Here is a 15,383-nt window from a genome sequence, read left to right as displayed (position 1 = left end):
GGCAGTTTGTATAGCTCCAAAAATATTTCTTGGCCTTTATACTAAAAAAGCAAATGCAACAGTCCTATGACTTCATGAAATTCTTGAACTCATGTTAATGCAAAGCTTTTTTATTATGAAGTTACCAGGAAAATTATATGCTGATGAAATTCTTTCCAGGAAAAATAAGTTCTCATCTTTATTGTCACACAATGTATTAGCAGGGTCTACAGATAAGAATGTGAATATTTGCAAAAAAATCATTTCCCTGGGCCAGTCTGTTGTTTGTGCACCAGAACCTCAGCTCCAAATCTGCCCGAGCGTGCTCAAGTTCACCTCTGCAAACAGCCCTCAATGTGGACCTGTCTGGAGAAACATGCCAAGCTAAAGCCTTGCTTTTAAAATGGTTTTAGCATTTTGAGTTGTTATAATGAGTTCTCTATTTTTATCACAAATTACAACATCACAAATTGCAAGATAATTTTTTTTAAATTCTCACTTCAGTGTTTTTATGCAGTATAGAGTTCCTCGAGCCTTTCAAGAATAAGTTTTCCAATAAAGTCTGCAGGACTCAGATTTACATCCTCACCCACTGACAGTTTAATTACTTTCATTGTAGGAGAAAGTATTTAATCACATACAGTCAGAAAAACAGCCCCTTAAATACAGGCTTTTGGACCCATGATCTCCCAATTTGAAATTCAATGAAGGAAAATGAAACATGCACACTGTGATCCATTTCCTGATGGAGAACACTTGATATTATCAAAACATACAGAGTTCCACAGCTGACCCACACATTTTCTAAAGCATTGGTAAAAACCTTCCAAGCATTTTAAGCCCATGAAATGAGGATTCAGCATGCTCTGGATATGATCTAAAGGCAATGCTGGTGAATGAGCTGTACAAAGACCATTGCTGTAATGCTGTGCTAATTAACATGTTAAAAATAGTCCATCTAAAATGCTGTTTGAATTACACAGATATTTTAACTTAGTTCTCAATGGTAATTCCTCATTGTGATTCTCAGCAACATATTTGCACTAATGATCCCTTAAAAAAAGAAGGAAGTGGGAGAAAGACGGGGATACTCAGCCACTAATCATGGCAATTCAGCAGAAATAAGTCTGGTGAAGTCATAAAAAAACCCCAGTTGTTAAATCTCAATGATATACATTAAAGCTGAGTACCAGCACCACCTGGGCTTCTCTCCCAATTGGTGCCTAATTCCCTCAGACAAAGCAGGTAACAATTCCAGAAATGCAATTTTCAGTCAGTTTTAGTTAGAGTTTGTTATAGTATAATTAATGAACCCACTAAAGCAGTGGCAACTCAAATGCAGTTAAGTGTCAATAATCAGCATATCAGAAAACTTTGTTTCAAAGTTAACAAGTTGTGTTAGGAGTGTGAGAGAGAACCTGTGCCTCTTACACAGCAACATCCATTTGTTCTGAAACAACAGACACAGCGACTGTGTGCATTACGTATATATTTTATAAAAGAGCAATGTCTTTTACAAGACCTTCCAAGAGTGGGGAATAGCCAGAACACTACAAAAAACTGCTGTAACAAGAGTGACTATTTGTGCGCTCGCTTTATGCAGCTTACATTCGAATGTTTACAGAGGCCAGCACTCAGATAGGACTCTCCACTAACAAACAAATCTGGAATAACATCAATTGTACAGGTAAATCAGCCAAAATTAAGCAATAGCTATGCTCTTCTCAGGTTTAAGAAAGCATGCAATAGGTTTCCCCCTCCTGCCACCCCTCGTTCAGATTTCCACACCGCAGTACCAGTAGGAGCACAGAAGTAGAAGGGAACTGGGGCACGGGTTGGATTTTATCACAGACTGTTTATCAATATTTTGCAAAAGGAAAAGCAGCCTTCTTCAAGCACCAAGAAGGCAGAGAAGATACAGGCATGAATAAAAAAATAATTAAGTGACTTAAGACATCAAAAATTCAAGAAATAGCACTGTCCATATACAAACAAAATTAACATTCGATACTGTAGAGCTCATTTAAAAATGGCACCAATGGACAATATTTTACAATATGCACATTTATTTGAAATGGGGAACTAATGCTCCACAGGTGGAAATGATCATACAAATAATAGTGCCACTGTTGGCCCATTCTGGTACTTCTTACAATTTAATGGAAACACTTTTAAAAATAATCTGGTATGTACATGTCTTCTGGATACCCAACGGCTTCTTCAGAACAGAAAAAAACTACGGTTCTCCCCCTCCCCTTTTAGCCAGACAATATTGCCAGAGATTGTGCTCACATCCAAAGCACATTATCTTATTTTAAATTCAGTGCTATTTTCTTTCAGAAAGATCACAAGTTGTACTTTTAGGTAACAAAAGCATTTATGTTACAAACATTCAAAAATGGAAGCTTATGATTCTGGCAGACAATGTTGCGTATTAAATACAAACCAGCCAGCAATTACTGAACATAAAAAACTTATTCAATCATAAAAAAATACTATAATTCATCACCACAGACTTTTTACAGAGTTATAAATAATAAATAGCATAACACAGTAGATTACAAACGGATTTATTTTGCCCCGTTTTAGTCTTTAAAAAGTAAAATATCTGTTCCTACCTCAGACTGACCAAGGTACTGTATCAAGACTACTCAGAGCTCAGAGAGAACTCCTTCACCAAGCAATTTGCAGAGCTTGTCCAATCCAAAGCCTTTCCTTAGGAATAGGACATTTGCTGAGCTGTTTGCTCTGCTCATGACCAACAAAGGGACAAACTCTGCCTAGAACAGCTGCAAAGGGTCTCACCTTGGCTGCCCCTCAGAGCTGGGGCTGCCTCCAGCACCTCCACACCTTGGAAAGGAACACTAAGGGAAGCAGCACCGCCGACAGACTTGGGTAAGCACTCTATAAACAAGCTGTACACAAAGGACTTTCCCCACCCACCCCTCTGGTTTACATTCTGTAATTTTGTAACAATGTCCCCTAAGGCACAAAATACTTATGACCTCAATGCCACAGGAGACATCGATGGTGCCATACATGATTCTCCTACACAGTAGTTTAATTAACTTAGTTATCGGCACTGTAAGTCTTCGATCGAGGTGCGGATTAATTTTTCCCAGCCAAATCTTGCTGAATAATGACCTTATTTCATACAATCTCTAGGAGAAATGTTCTGGGAAGAGAACTATGCAGCTAATTTAATCATTGTTTGCAGAGTATTATTATTTCTTCACTGATGGTAAAGTGACAGTCATTAGTTATTTTGCTGTGGGGTTTTTAGTTTAATGTAATAGAGTGAGATTTCCACACCCAATTCTGTAAATGAATTCATAAAAATGACTAGCAGCACTAAGAAAATAAAATATTTTTTCTCCCTTCCATAAAGGAATTTGAGGCTAGAGACTGGGAAAAAAAAAAAAAAAAAAAAAGGCAAGAATAGTTTTACTCAATAGAACAAGTGCCAGAGAATAAATTAGTATTTTCAAATCCTTCCAAACCAAGTTATTTCCCTAGACATAGTGACCATGATAATGATAGAAGTACATTCCTAAAAATTGCAACACTAATAGGTAGATACCTATTCCTGGAATCAAAAGGTGTATGCAAGTTCCTGAAAGCAAAAGTTAGTATAATATCAGCAGACATCTTGTTTAAAAAATAAATTCGCAAAAACAGACATTAATATGGTCTACAATGTCCATTAAATGGATAAATTAAAAAAAAAAAAAATCACTGGAAAGTAGCCAAAGATTACAGTAACAACAATTTTTCTTTTTAATAAACCTCATATGAATGGTTCAAGGATCAGAGTTCGTTTCTCTGTACGAGTGTACAGGAAGGGGACAGCACAGCCAGACTCAGGACTTGGTAAAGTCACTTGGGTGAGAAGTCATCCATCAGAATGAACGAGGAGCAGGAGTTGGAGCAGGTCACTGGAGACTCCGTGGTGATGCTGCCTTTAGTCAGGGAATCAGAGGAAGAGCCAACGCTGCTGCTACTCCCATCGAGAATATCAGAGGACAGGCTGGGGAAAGGGAAAAAGGTCCTTTAGTGCAGGGGCACGGGGCTCTGAACAAAGCTGACGTGCTTCCCTTTTGGACAGGACTTGTAGGAGACCTATACTACCACTCAGTCTTTACTGCAAGACTGGCAGCCCTGAAAACTCCTTTTGTTTTCTGTAGCATGTTAGAGATATTCATGCTCCTCACGGGAATGAGGAGCAGAATTCGTGATTTTTATAACATGCAGAACAAATTACAAAGCTGATTTTCATCAGATGTAGAAAGGAGGTAACAACAAATAAGTACAAAACCTTAAAAGCTTACAGTAAAGGAAAAAGAATAAATTAATCAGCAAAGCAGCAAAGATGCCATTAATTAGCTGGTATGCTCCTTAACATGGCACTACTCAAAGAAAGATTGAGACCTATTTTTCCTCACAGAATTCCTGTGTTTGGACTTTGAAGTCTAGATAAAAGATCCTAGAGGGCAAATAAATTGATGCTTTTGCAATTTAGGGGGAAGCAACATGGAAAAAAATCTCCTAGGCAGTTTCAAGTCTGTAGGTAAACTGAAATGATAGTAATAACAGCCGATATTTTTGAATACTTAGTATCTGACTCAACACAAAAAGACCTTGGTGTTTTATGATTGTAATAAAGATTGTAATAAAGAAAGATAACTCTAAAAATCATGAACTTAGGGACAAGAACAATTAAGTACTCACACACATTTTGTAAGTATTCAGCAAAGTGTCACAGACACTGTATGACCACTGCCTACAACATGTTCTAATGATGACGCAACGTAACTTTGCTTTTGAATCAGCAGGGATTTTGTAACAATTATATTCAGTGTAAAAGCTTTGATACACAAAATCTAGGCTATAGTCTGTTCAGGAAGAACTGATCAAAGGCAAAGGACCATTGTCACAGGACACCAGCACAGGACAGCTCCCATTAATACACGTCCGCAAAATACACACCTTAAAGGAAAAAAAGTGGGTTTTTTCCTGAAAAAAAAATTCTAGAAAGCTTGTGATAAATGCACATTCCTTGCTTTGGCATTTCAGGGCACATGAAATATTTTACCATGAACTGAGATCTGTCAGATGTGTAACATCTGGAGAAAGCATGTTGGTTGTTCCTTGGAAAAGTCTCTTTGGCTGACTTTCAGTCTCCATTTCACCTAAGGAAAACAGTGTAAATAATCAAACTCACTTGAGTCTCTGGAATATCCATTTAATATTCGTCTGCTGTAAAAGAGGTTTAACCTACAACACTCCAAGGGTCCATTTGTAACACAAGTTCTCTAATTCAGCCAACCAGGCACCTGGCTAAGACATTAATTTGATGACAGCTGTTGTTAGACCATCCAGTCCATCCTTAACTAAAACTTCAGCAGTATCTGAGGGGCTACAATCATCTCAAAGACATAAAACTTGCTACTTGTACTGCTATCAGACAAAATAATCCAAAGCAAACTAATTACCATGACTTAGTTTTAAGTAAACAGCTGAGATGAAGTAACTGACATAAGTCAAAATATGAAGTTTAAAATTGTGATTATGAAAATAAGAATGACAGCTGGGTTCAGTTTCACTTTCCCTTGTACAACAAATCCTGATGCATGCGTACACTTTCCCAGGAAAGCTGAATGGAATAAATCTGTCATGTGGAAGCATTTCCACTTACTCATCGTGGATCAGGTTGTCTTTGTACCTGTAACCATCTACAGACATTAAGAGATTAAATATGATAGGGAGAATTCATGTAATCTGTTTACTATAATCTGCTGTGAGAATGAGCTGGCTCACTAATAGCTGCTCTGCAACAGACATTTGAAAATAGCATGAACTCGGGGAAAAAAAAAAACCCTCTCACCTACAGCGTATTTTCATTCTTACTTTGGGGAAAAAGAAGGCATGAAATGGTAATAGTTTTTCTGGCTTTTACCCGCACTTTGCAGTAGTTGCAGAGTCAGTTTGAAAACCTGACAGAGGTTAAGCACTATAGCAAGCCAGTCTATACATTCTGCAATAGAATCACACTGCTACATTTTACAGAAGACCGGTAACTTCCAAAATTTTCATTTCCTTCAGCCCACAGGGATACATTCCTGTCTTAAGGCAAGGAATAATTGCTTCTAGCAAGCAGAATGGGCAAAACACATCTATAAAACACTTGGTCTTGCAGAAAAATGAACAAAACACCACCTTAGGTAACTTTTGCCCCTTAAATTTCAGAGACAAATCTGCACTGCTACAACACACTGCAGAGCCCAAGAGTATTAATTCCCTATGGCAGTGAAAAGTTCTTCAGTTCATGGTTTTCCTTCTCCTACTATAAATCTACTGCTAAAATTCAGGAAAAAAACCCCACATATTTAGGAAAAGAAAGTAAGTTCATTTAAACGTATGTTTCAAAACTAAGCAGCATTTTGAAAATTCCTTAATGTTTCAAGTAAGAAAAGGAAAACTTGTATCTCCACTTTGTAAAAGATGCTCCGTGGAAGGACATGGATGTGGTGAGGGAAGGCCTGTCTCTCTACCTGCACTGCCTCTAAAATTTGTGTAAAGTGTAGATATTTACTCCTTATTGATCATTTAGCTTAATAAACTTTTGCTCAATTTTAGTGCCTTTAAAATTTACAGAAAATAAAAGCCAAGAAAGAACTGACATCTGTGAAAAAACTTGTCTCTCTCCTCTGTCAAATCAGTATCAGTTAGACAATGTTTTTTATCTGACAGGATAATCAGTACTAAAAAAAAAAAAAAGAGCCAAACAACAAACAGTAACTTTTCTCAAAGCCTAAATGTAAGTCTTGTACAATAAAGGGACATTTTTCATGCAGTTAAGAATGCCTAAATTAAAAAAAAAAAAAAAAAAAAAAACCCAAAAAAACAAAACAAAAAAACCAAAAAAAAAACCCAAAAAAACAAAACAAAACAAAACAAAACAAAACAAAACAAAAACAAAAAAAAAAAAAAAAAACCAAAAAAAAAAAAAAAAACCACAAAACAACCAGAAAGGCTAAAGGCACTCTGAGAGTATCTCATTCTTACAGCTCTACTGTGAAGATTTGTTTGGGGATGTTACTAGAAAATCTCTAACATAGAACAGTTCCAGGAAAGAATCCATCTTCCCTCTTCAGGAGGAAAGGGCACTGATCTATTCAATTTCTCTAAACACTCACCTTCTGAACTTTCAGAGTGAAAACAAACATTCAGTACTAAGTTTAGAAGATACTGCATGATAAGCAACATTCCTAAGATGATCTGAAGGGTGTGCACTGTTCAGTGGTACTTGTAGGAATGTTCAGAACATTTGCAAGCTCTGACATTTAATTTGATGCCTAATAAAGTTTGCCTCTGTAAAGCAGTAGCTGTTTTTTAAGTTTTTTATTCCTGTGTTTTAGACTAGCTACTTTACATTGTATTTTTGAGTTTTGCCTGGCAAATTCCAATTCACTGTGGATACAAGTGTATTATATTTACAGAGTAACAAAAAAAAGGATCCAGCTACAAAACTACACCCATGTTAAAACATCTGGTAAGGTAAATACACATACCTTTTCTTTTAATGGGGCCAAGAACACTGGGCCTGATGCAGTTGATTGGACTTTGACTCCTCCTGCTGAAGGGAGAATACTGAGAGTCAGGCCTATAAAGGTTCCAACTTGCATACAACACTACCACAGCATATGAAGTGTTTTTCAAAACTATTCCTGCACAACTGGAATTACTGTGGAATCTAAATAAGTAGATGACAAATACAAGCTGCCTATTAGAGCAGATTATCTGCCACACAAAACTGTAGCAAATTTCCTAAGGTTCTCTCCTTCCCTTAGTGAATCATGTCCTCGTTTCAACCATCTTCTAATATTTGTAGTGTATTTACATAAAACTAAGCTGCTGACAAGGTTAATTTGAAAAAAACTGAGAATTTCCCCTCAAGTTACCAATTCTAGTTTAAAACTGACACATGCTCTATAAGAGCACTGACACATGCTCTATAAGAGCACACAAACATAGAGCTGCCATTGGTAAAGTCTGAACTTTCAGAGCCTTTTTATGTGGCAATGCTTCAGCAGTTGTAAAACTGAAGTCCCTTTTAATGCCCTAACATCGACTTTAATTAATCTTTGGCTTAATTGCCAGTGTTAGCACAACAGACACTCACTACTTACTTGCAGAACCGCCTTGTTGGACTGGGAATAGGGCTTGGAGGTAATCCATTACTGCTCACAAACATTTGTAATGATGGTGAAAAACATTGCTGCAAGAAGTTCAGATGAAGATAGTTCAGAATTTCCTTTAAAATACTCAGATGTTACACTCCACCCTCCAAAACAAACATCCCTTCTTCTACTCCTTTTATTCTTAAAGAAAATCTAGCAACAGATTACACAGAATATCAAACATAATCTTACAAGCATCAGAATTTAACTTACAAAAACATACTGGCCCATGCAAGTCTGCTCAGATTAAGCTAAAATTGAAACCAACAAGAGAAGTAAAATTGAAACAGACACTGTTCTCTAAAAAGGAGAATTGTTTCTGTTTTTTGTTGCATTTAGAAACAGTAGCACACTACCCAGGACTTACTTCTATCAAGGGGCTTGTTAAACAATTTGATTTTACTCAAAAAACCTCTGACTTGAAAACTGACAGTGTTACAGAGTAAAACAGGATATTTAGATCTCTGATTCTGCAGCTGATTTGATCTCAGGCCATGAATCTTCTAACTAAACACAAAAATCTTTCCATCAAGTTATCTGCTAGTGCTTTGCAGTCAGAATTCCAAAGGTACAGCGCCAGTGTTTTCCCAGGAACACATTTACCCAGCACTCCTACGTGGTTGTTACTGGCAGGAGCACACAGACTGCTCCTTTTTTTGTGTAAAAGCAGAATCACGCAAGAGGGCCCAAACAAGGTCAAGCAGCCCATCTTTAAACCCAGGTGCCAGTTTCTCTGGGCTACATTTCAGTTTTCCAATCCTCACTGGAAAAGCAGTTTATCTAACATCCACTTCTTTCTCTGCCATCTGTCACCAGTTTTCAATATAAGTTCAACACACACAAGTCCTCCTTCAGAGTGCATTTGTGCTTTCCTTTCCATAACTGATGGACACATTTTCACCTCTCACCACACAGATTTGCAGTCCAATTTTGGTGCTTCTTCCCCAGAATCCCCCTACTTCTGCACCTGGGGATCCTGTCCATGACTATTTTCATGACCTCTTCCAGTTCCCTAGAACCAGAACCCCAACCCACCTGCACAAACAGCAGTAACTGAAAACATCCTTAAACTCTGCAGACTCCCAGATGGCAACCATTTGATTCTAAGAAATCAACAAAATATGGATTTGGCTTTTTTAGTGCTTGTTTGGTTGTGTTGTTCAGGGCTCTTTTAAACCACGGAAAAAATTGTGAAGTTACACGTCTTGACAGCTCAGCTTGGTCTAGAATTCTGAAATGTTGTCTCAGCTTGGTATTTCACTTATCCTACCTTTCCTATTCCTCTTGTAGGTGACGGTGCAGGTGAAACTGGAATGAAGTCTATTCTCTTTGGGGAAAAAGATTTCTCAGACTTGTCCAAGTCATTGTCGCTCTGTGAATACAAGGTTTCAGACTTAACACTGGCAAGGACATTACCTTGAAATCCAAGGCACAACCTTCTGATGGAAAGTCATTGGGTCAAATGCACAAAGTATCTAAAGCAGATGAGCTTAAATTCTTCTTAAATTATTTTCACAGTTAATTCCTCTCTTTCCCTTAAATTTGCCATTTCAGTGTAAAAGTAGAATTAAATAGGAAACATCTATAAAAAGATTACCAGGCTCAAGCTTTCCTCCCATGACTGGCTTATCTGCATTGCTGTCTGCACTTCCCTAGAATACAAAAAACCCCATCAGTACCTACAAAGAGGATAACTCTGGCTATTTTATCACTTTCTTTCAGTAACACTCACCTTTCATGTGCTGCTTCTCTGTTCATTAAATCCACTCCTTCCTCCTGCAAGAGATAAATGTCGTAAGTTTCCCCATACCATTTGATTCATCACAGGCACTTCAAATCATACTTGTGATTGCCTTATTTGCCATCAGGATTGAAATATGGACAGCAGAACCACTACAGAAAGACAGGACAGCCACCAGTGCAGCTCACTGCTTCCCTTAAATCAAATATTTCTAAAATGCAAGGTAGTTTAAACACAACAATAAGCCTTGCAAGGCCACTTCCCCGTTGAAATTTAGTCTTAAGAATTATTCTGTTTTCTTTAGTACTTGAAAAATTCAATAGGAAAGAAAGCCCCACTGTGCAAGTACTTCAATATCATACAGTACTTTTCATTCTGTTACTGAATACACAGACAAATACTCCACTTACCCTTCTGATCTGATGAAGTCGGCTGCTGGGAATACGAATAGGAGATGATGACAAGAACTGGGGGGAAAAAGTGACAGCAACAATGATTAAATCACACATAACTGCCTGAATGCACACTACTTACTGTCAACTACATTCTCAGGGAGTTCAAAATAGAGAACTCCCTAAGAACGTGTAGAGCTGCACAACTGCATGTGGATGACTCAAACAATGTTGCAAAAAAGCAAGCACTGACCTTCAAGAGAAAAGACTTGTTTTACCACTGGCAAATTCTTTGTTTCACTCAGCAAGTGGCACGGATCTGACTTTCAGGCAGATACCGCTCAGCATCTCAGGTACACAAATAGCTACAGATGCCACTTAGACAAGGGAGATACTACAAATGAAACTGTGATTGTTACACAATCCCCCACTGCCCAGGATATGACAAACACCTGTGAGGGCACCTTACTCAACCAGCTGGCTACTGTAAAGGAGAAATCTCAGTGCTTCAACTCAGTGTTGAACAACACTCCCTGAAGCTTAACTTCTGCAATTTTTCAGTTGTGTGCAATTTCATGCATCTCACTCCTCTGGAATTCTAACATCACACATAAATGGGCCAACAGTTCCCACTCAGGATGGCCATGTGTCCAATGTCACACCTGATGACAAGCTCAAAAAAATCCATTCTGGATTCTTAAGAACTCTCACAATAGAAGACTTTGAATTAAAAATCCCTGTCACCTTTCCTGAACAGAAGACATAGGGAAAAGTTATGTCAGGACTTTAAGGTTTTGAGAAAAGCAATATTTAATCTTCACAACCCTCAGACAAGACAGAAAAAAATTTCAGTGGAAGGAGCACATAAATCCCTCACCTGACAAGGAGAGAGTATAAAAAAAAAAAAGAAATGCAACATCTTTGAAAAGTTAAATAACTGCAGTAGTGTACCCAACCAGACGTACACAGAGAGCAACAAAAAAAATCCTCTTCTTTCAGTGATTTTCTGCAGTCTAGTGCTCTGCTTTTGCAATAAAAGAGCACTGTGTCAAACATGTCAAAGAACTGTGACTCCCTCGTCCATTTTCACAACAAAGTAAAACACCCTTTAAAGACTTTTAATTCTGACAGATTCTTACTCTTCTAGCATAGTCAGACTTAAGTTAACTTTAAAACTGGACTTAATATGGGGAGTCACATATAATGTCAACTACTCTTGTCTTTTTGGGGACACACTGTCAACACACCAGTATTATTTCATTATAGGTTGCAGTTAGAGGTGAAAAAATGCTTATTCTGCAGCTTGGAAGCTTGCTAGGATACTTAGTGCAAAAACAAATCAAGTTTAACTTCATTTCTCTACTCCAATTATTCCTTGTTGTACGTAAACATGACATGCTTAAGATTCCTCACCATTCCATGACGGCTCATAACTGTTGTGCTGTTCCTGCGAGTCCGCAACACGTAAGGCTGAAACACCTGGGAGTTGTCACTGCAGGGGGGAGAAAACAAAATTCTGTGAGCACCTTTTTCGGATGCGTTTTACTTGAAGCTCTGCAGCGCTGTGAACACGCGCTGCAGCCTCCAGAGCGCTAAAAACATCATTTTACTCGATCACAGGAGCACTGCCGGGAGACCGGCGAGCACCTTCCGTGAGCCGAGGGGGAACAAGGGGACACTGGCGGCCCAGGCCCCGCGGGAATGCACAGGCCGCTGAGGAAGCCCCGGGCCTGGTCGAGGCCCTCAGCGAGGCCGGCGGGCAGAGGCGACCCCAGGGCTCGATGAGCAGAGCCCCCCGGGCCCCTCACCTGAGCCCGTGGATGAGCGGGGCGCTGTTCGACCGCCTCAGGCCGCCGCCGTCGCCCGGGGCCGCGGCGCTCCCCGGCGGCAGCTCCAGGTCCAGCTCCATCTTCTCCTGAGCCATCGCGGCGACGGCGGCTCCGGCTCCTCCCGCCTCGCCGCGGCGCCCATTCACTGCCGGCGGCCGCCGCGGCTCCTCAGGCCGCCGCTGCCCCGGCCCTACAGGCCCCGCGGGCGGCGCCGCGGGCTCAGCCCGGGGGCGCGCCGGGCCCGACGAGGGGGACGGCCGCAGCAGCGCCGCATCCCGGGAGCGGCCCGGGGACGGCCAATTCCTCCAGCAGCTGCTGCCGATGCCGCTGCCCGCGGTGGCGGTGGGAGCGCTCCCGGTGCCTCCCTCGGTGCCGACCGCGCTCCGCGCCCGCCGCCGCCACGCACTGCGCATGCGCGGGAATCGGGGCGCAGGCAGAGCCGCCAGCCTCGAAAGGCGCATGCGCGGTGGCTCCACACCCCGGCACTGCTTCGGCGGCGAGAGAGCTCCCGACAGCCCCCGGGAGGCGCTGCGCGCGCTGATTGGCTGTGGGAGGAGCGTGTGTGCGTTTGAAACGCCGCAACGGTCGCTAGGACGCGCGCGCCGCGGGGGCGTGGCCGGAGGCGCAGCCTGGGGAGGATCCGGGTTCGAGTCCCTCCCCGACCGCAAACTCGGCGCTTTTTTGTCGCCTCCGTGCGAAGAGGTGCAACAGCCTTTTTCAAGATTAGGCCCTCTCCGATTTAAGTCCCGCATGCTTCCCCAGTGTTCTCCTCAGCCTTCCCTAGCTGCTGAAGCACGTACCGGGGCTTTGATTGCAATGATAATCTCAGCTTTCAGAAATCCGGCATGAAATTGATCATGAGATGTGATGCTGGTTCTTGTCTGTGTTCAGGTTTGAGACTGGCCTGGGGAAACCCACTCCAAGTGATCAAAGCATCAAAGTTTGTGCTTACTTTACAGTATTTTTCTGCAATAGGTTGCATCATACATATTTGTCTCTTACATGCAGGGGGCTTCCGGGTTTTACTCAGCACTGAATTTTAAAAGGTCTTCATTTTCTCCTGGGACAAACCAGTTCTTTTGCCAGCTTGCTAGGTGTTGAAATTGTTAAGATAGAAAAGTTAGGATTTTTCAACATTTCAGCTGCCTTAGTTGGGAACATGGCTAGATGAATTATTCTCCTACTTTAAAATGATTGAAGATAGATGCTTCTAGATAATTGATTAGAACTATGTTTCTGTACCTTAATATTCATTGTGGTACCTCCTTGCATTTTTTGTTAATCAGGATTGACTTGAGCATATTCCATTTTTTATGTTTGGTGATTCTGTCTCATCAGCTATTGTTGATGCTTACATTTCTTTCACTGAAATTATACTATTGAAGAAGACTTTTGGGCTGACATGCACAAAGATGCATGGAGTTGAGTTAAAAGACTCATAAGATTACATTTAAAATATTTGCAGGATTTTTCAATATGTATTTATATGGAAAAACCCAGAGAAAAATTCCTTATCTTGTATTACTGCAGAGGAGAAATACTTTTCACAGTCCTGTGCCCCTTACACTATGGCCTGCCACAGCTGGAAATTACACTCTTCTGTGAGGTGATACAAAATTGCCAACTCTTGCAAAGACTGAGAATGTAAATGTCTAAGTAAATTTAATAATAATTAAATTAATTATCGTTAAATAAATTTAATAATAATAACTATAATAATAATTATGACCAGTCTGATTCACTGGAAAATTAGGATCTGCAGCCGCAAAAAGGAATACACTGTTAATCACCACTGCCACCATTCTCTAAAAGCAGTATGACACTTTTACAGAACCTGCACTGTTCTCCTTGTCTGGTGCTCCAGCACAAGCATTTCACAGCTTGGAATATCTTCCATACCTTCATTTTCCACGGCCAGAATTGCCTAAAAGGCAATTCAGATGAAAGTTCTGAGCAAAACTTCTAGCTCTGAATGGAAATCTCACAAATATGCTGATTCTCTTAATAGAAAAGCAACCCGCAGGATCTGACTACAGCACTAAACTATGTGGATTTTGCTATTTATTTTTATTGTGGAGTTATTATATTGTGTCTTTGACACTAAGGGCAGCAAACAGCTTCAAATGCCATGTACCAGGATATTGTTAAGGAAAAAGCCAACAATATCCAAAATGTGTCTGAGAGCTCAAAAACATCTGCTCCATGACTTCAAATTTTCCAGTGCCAGGCACATAATCTTACTGTCTGACCAGGATTTACTGCAGCCAAGAGAGCTTTAATGGGAATATATGTACAAAGGAAAGGGGGGGCTGTCAGGGTGACCCTCCAAAGGGCTGGGAAGGGTGAGGCAAAATGAGGTGCCTCTGGCAGAGTTGTGCCGTGGAACAGAATGATGGAAATGAGGAAATCACAAGTTGTTGAGTTAGATAAACAGCACCATGGCAAGAGGGGTTAAGAAAGGAGGGAACATGTTGAACGAAGCCTTGGGAGGATATAGGTAGAGGATGGTTATTCACAAGGGGCAACAGAGACTGACAGAATGAGATATGTGAGTACAGTGATACAGAGGGACTGGTGGACATGAAGTAGGTGATGAAGTGGGGGGTATTTAATAGTTTCAGGGAAATACCCCTGCAGGTGAAATGAAATCAGTCATAGTCACAAAATGCCATCAGCCTTAGATAAATTTGTAAGCATGGAGCCCATGAAAAAATGTTTTAGCTCTCCATAATCTCTTTCTCTGGTTATTTCTGTTCCCAAGGACTGCCTGAAACTCTCACTAGGAACTGATGAAAAGAAGGAGCACCTCTCTTATGAGGAATGGCTGAGACAGTTGGGATTGCTCAACGTGAAGAGAGGCCTCGAGGTGACCTAATTGTGGCCTTCCAGTACCGAAGGAAATTTACAAGAAAGATGGAGAGAGATTATTTGCAAGGGCCTGGACTCACAGGACAAAGGGGAATGGCTTCAAATCAAAAGCGAGTGGGTACACAGCCCTCGTACACAGATGGGATATTAGGAAGAACTTCTCTCCTGTGATGGTGCAGAGGCCCTGGCACAGAATGCCCAGAGAAGCTGTGGCTGCCCCATTCCTGGAAGTGTCCCAGGCTGGGTTGGATGGGCTTGGAGCAACCTGGCCTATGGTAGGGGGATGGATCAGTATGGTTTTTAAGGTCCCTTCCAATCCAAACCATTCCATGGT

General features: G+C 40.7%; 1 protein-coding gene, 1 long non-coding RNA gene and 1 other non-coding gene across 4 annotated transcripts in view; 1 reads left to right on the top strand and 2 right to left on the bottom strand.

The window, feature by feature from the left end:
* LOC136373976 (uncharacterized) overlaps positions 1 to 5,065 on the top strand; it is a 107,497-nt gene extending 102,432 nt beyond the window's left edge. The window contains exons 2-3 of the long non-coding RNA XR_010745778.1: positions 3,838 to 4,024; positions 4,982 to 5,065. This is a non-coding gene — a long non-coding RNA (uncharacterized lncRNA). The remainder of the gene's footprint in view (positions 1 to 3,837; positions 4,025 to 4,981) is intronic.
* On the bottom strand, positions 1,452 to 12,594 carry LOC136373974 (PABIR family member 2-like). 2 transcript variants are annotated; one of them, XM_066339066.1, is made up of 10 exons: positions 12,161 to 12,594; positions 11,766 to 11,844; positions 10,371 to 10,427; positions 9,952 to 9,995; positions 9,817 to 9,871; positions 9,490 to 9,591; positions 8,169 to 8,257; positions 7,551 to 7,612; positions 5,072 to 5,168; positions 1,452 to 4,006 (listed from the first exon to the last, which is right to left on the bottom strand). In XM_066339066.1, exons 1-10 carry the CDS (start codon positions 12,592 to 12,594, stop codon positions 3,856 to 3,858), a joined length of 1,170 nt encoding a protein of 389 aa, XP_066195163.1. In that variant the 3' UTR covers positions 1,452 to 3,855. The 2 variants fall into 2 exon arrangements, with proteins under 2 accessions (XP_066195163.1, XP_066195162.1); XM_066339065.1 differs by having other exon boundaries at positions 7,551 to 7,615; positions 12,161 to 12,592.
* Positions 4,086 to 4,230, bottom strand: LOC136374672 (small nucleolar RNA U109). The gene has a single exon (XR_010745952.1). It is a non-coding gene; the product is annotated as a small nucleolar RNA U109 (small nucleolar RNA).
* Positions 12,595 to 15,383: the final 2,789 nt, after the last annotated feature.

Source organism: Sylvia atricapilla, chromosome Z, assembly GCF_009819655.1.
Source record: "Sylvia atricapilla isolate bSylAtr1 chromosome Z, bSylAtr1.pri, whole genome shotgun sequence".
NCBI classification, from domain to species: domain Eukaryota; kingdom Metazoa; phylum Chordata; class Aves; order Passeriformes; family Sylviidae; genus Sylvia; species Sylvia atricapilla.
Note: the sequence above shows the minus strand (reverse complement) of the source record. Positions and strands in the feature narration are given on the sequence as shown.

Bases quoted from the DNA above. Each gene is read 5' to 3' on its own strand.
- LOC136373974 (XM_066339066.1), bottom strand. From the start codon at position 12,594: ATGCGCAGTGCGTGGCGGCGGCGGGCGCGGAGCGCGGTCGGCACCGAG. The intron at 9,996-10,370 runs GTAAGTGGAGTA...TATCTCTTGCAG, and splicing joins GACTTCATCAGATCAGAAGG to GAGGAAGGAGTGGATTTAAT. The intron at 9,872-9,951 runs GTGAGTGTTACT...TTTGTATTCTAG, and splicing joins AGAGAAGCAGCACATGAAAG to GGAAGTGCAGACAGCAATGC.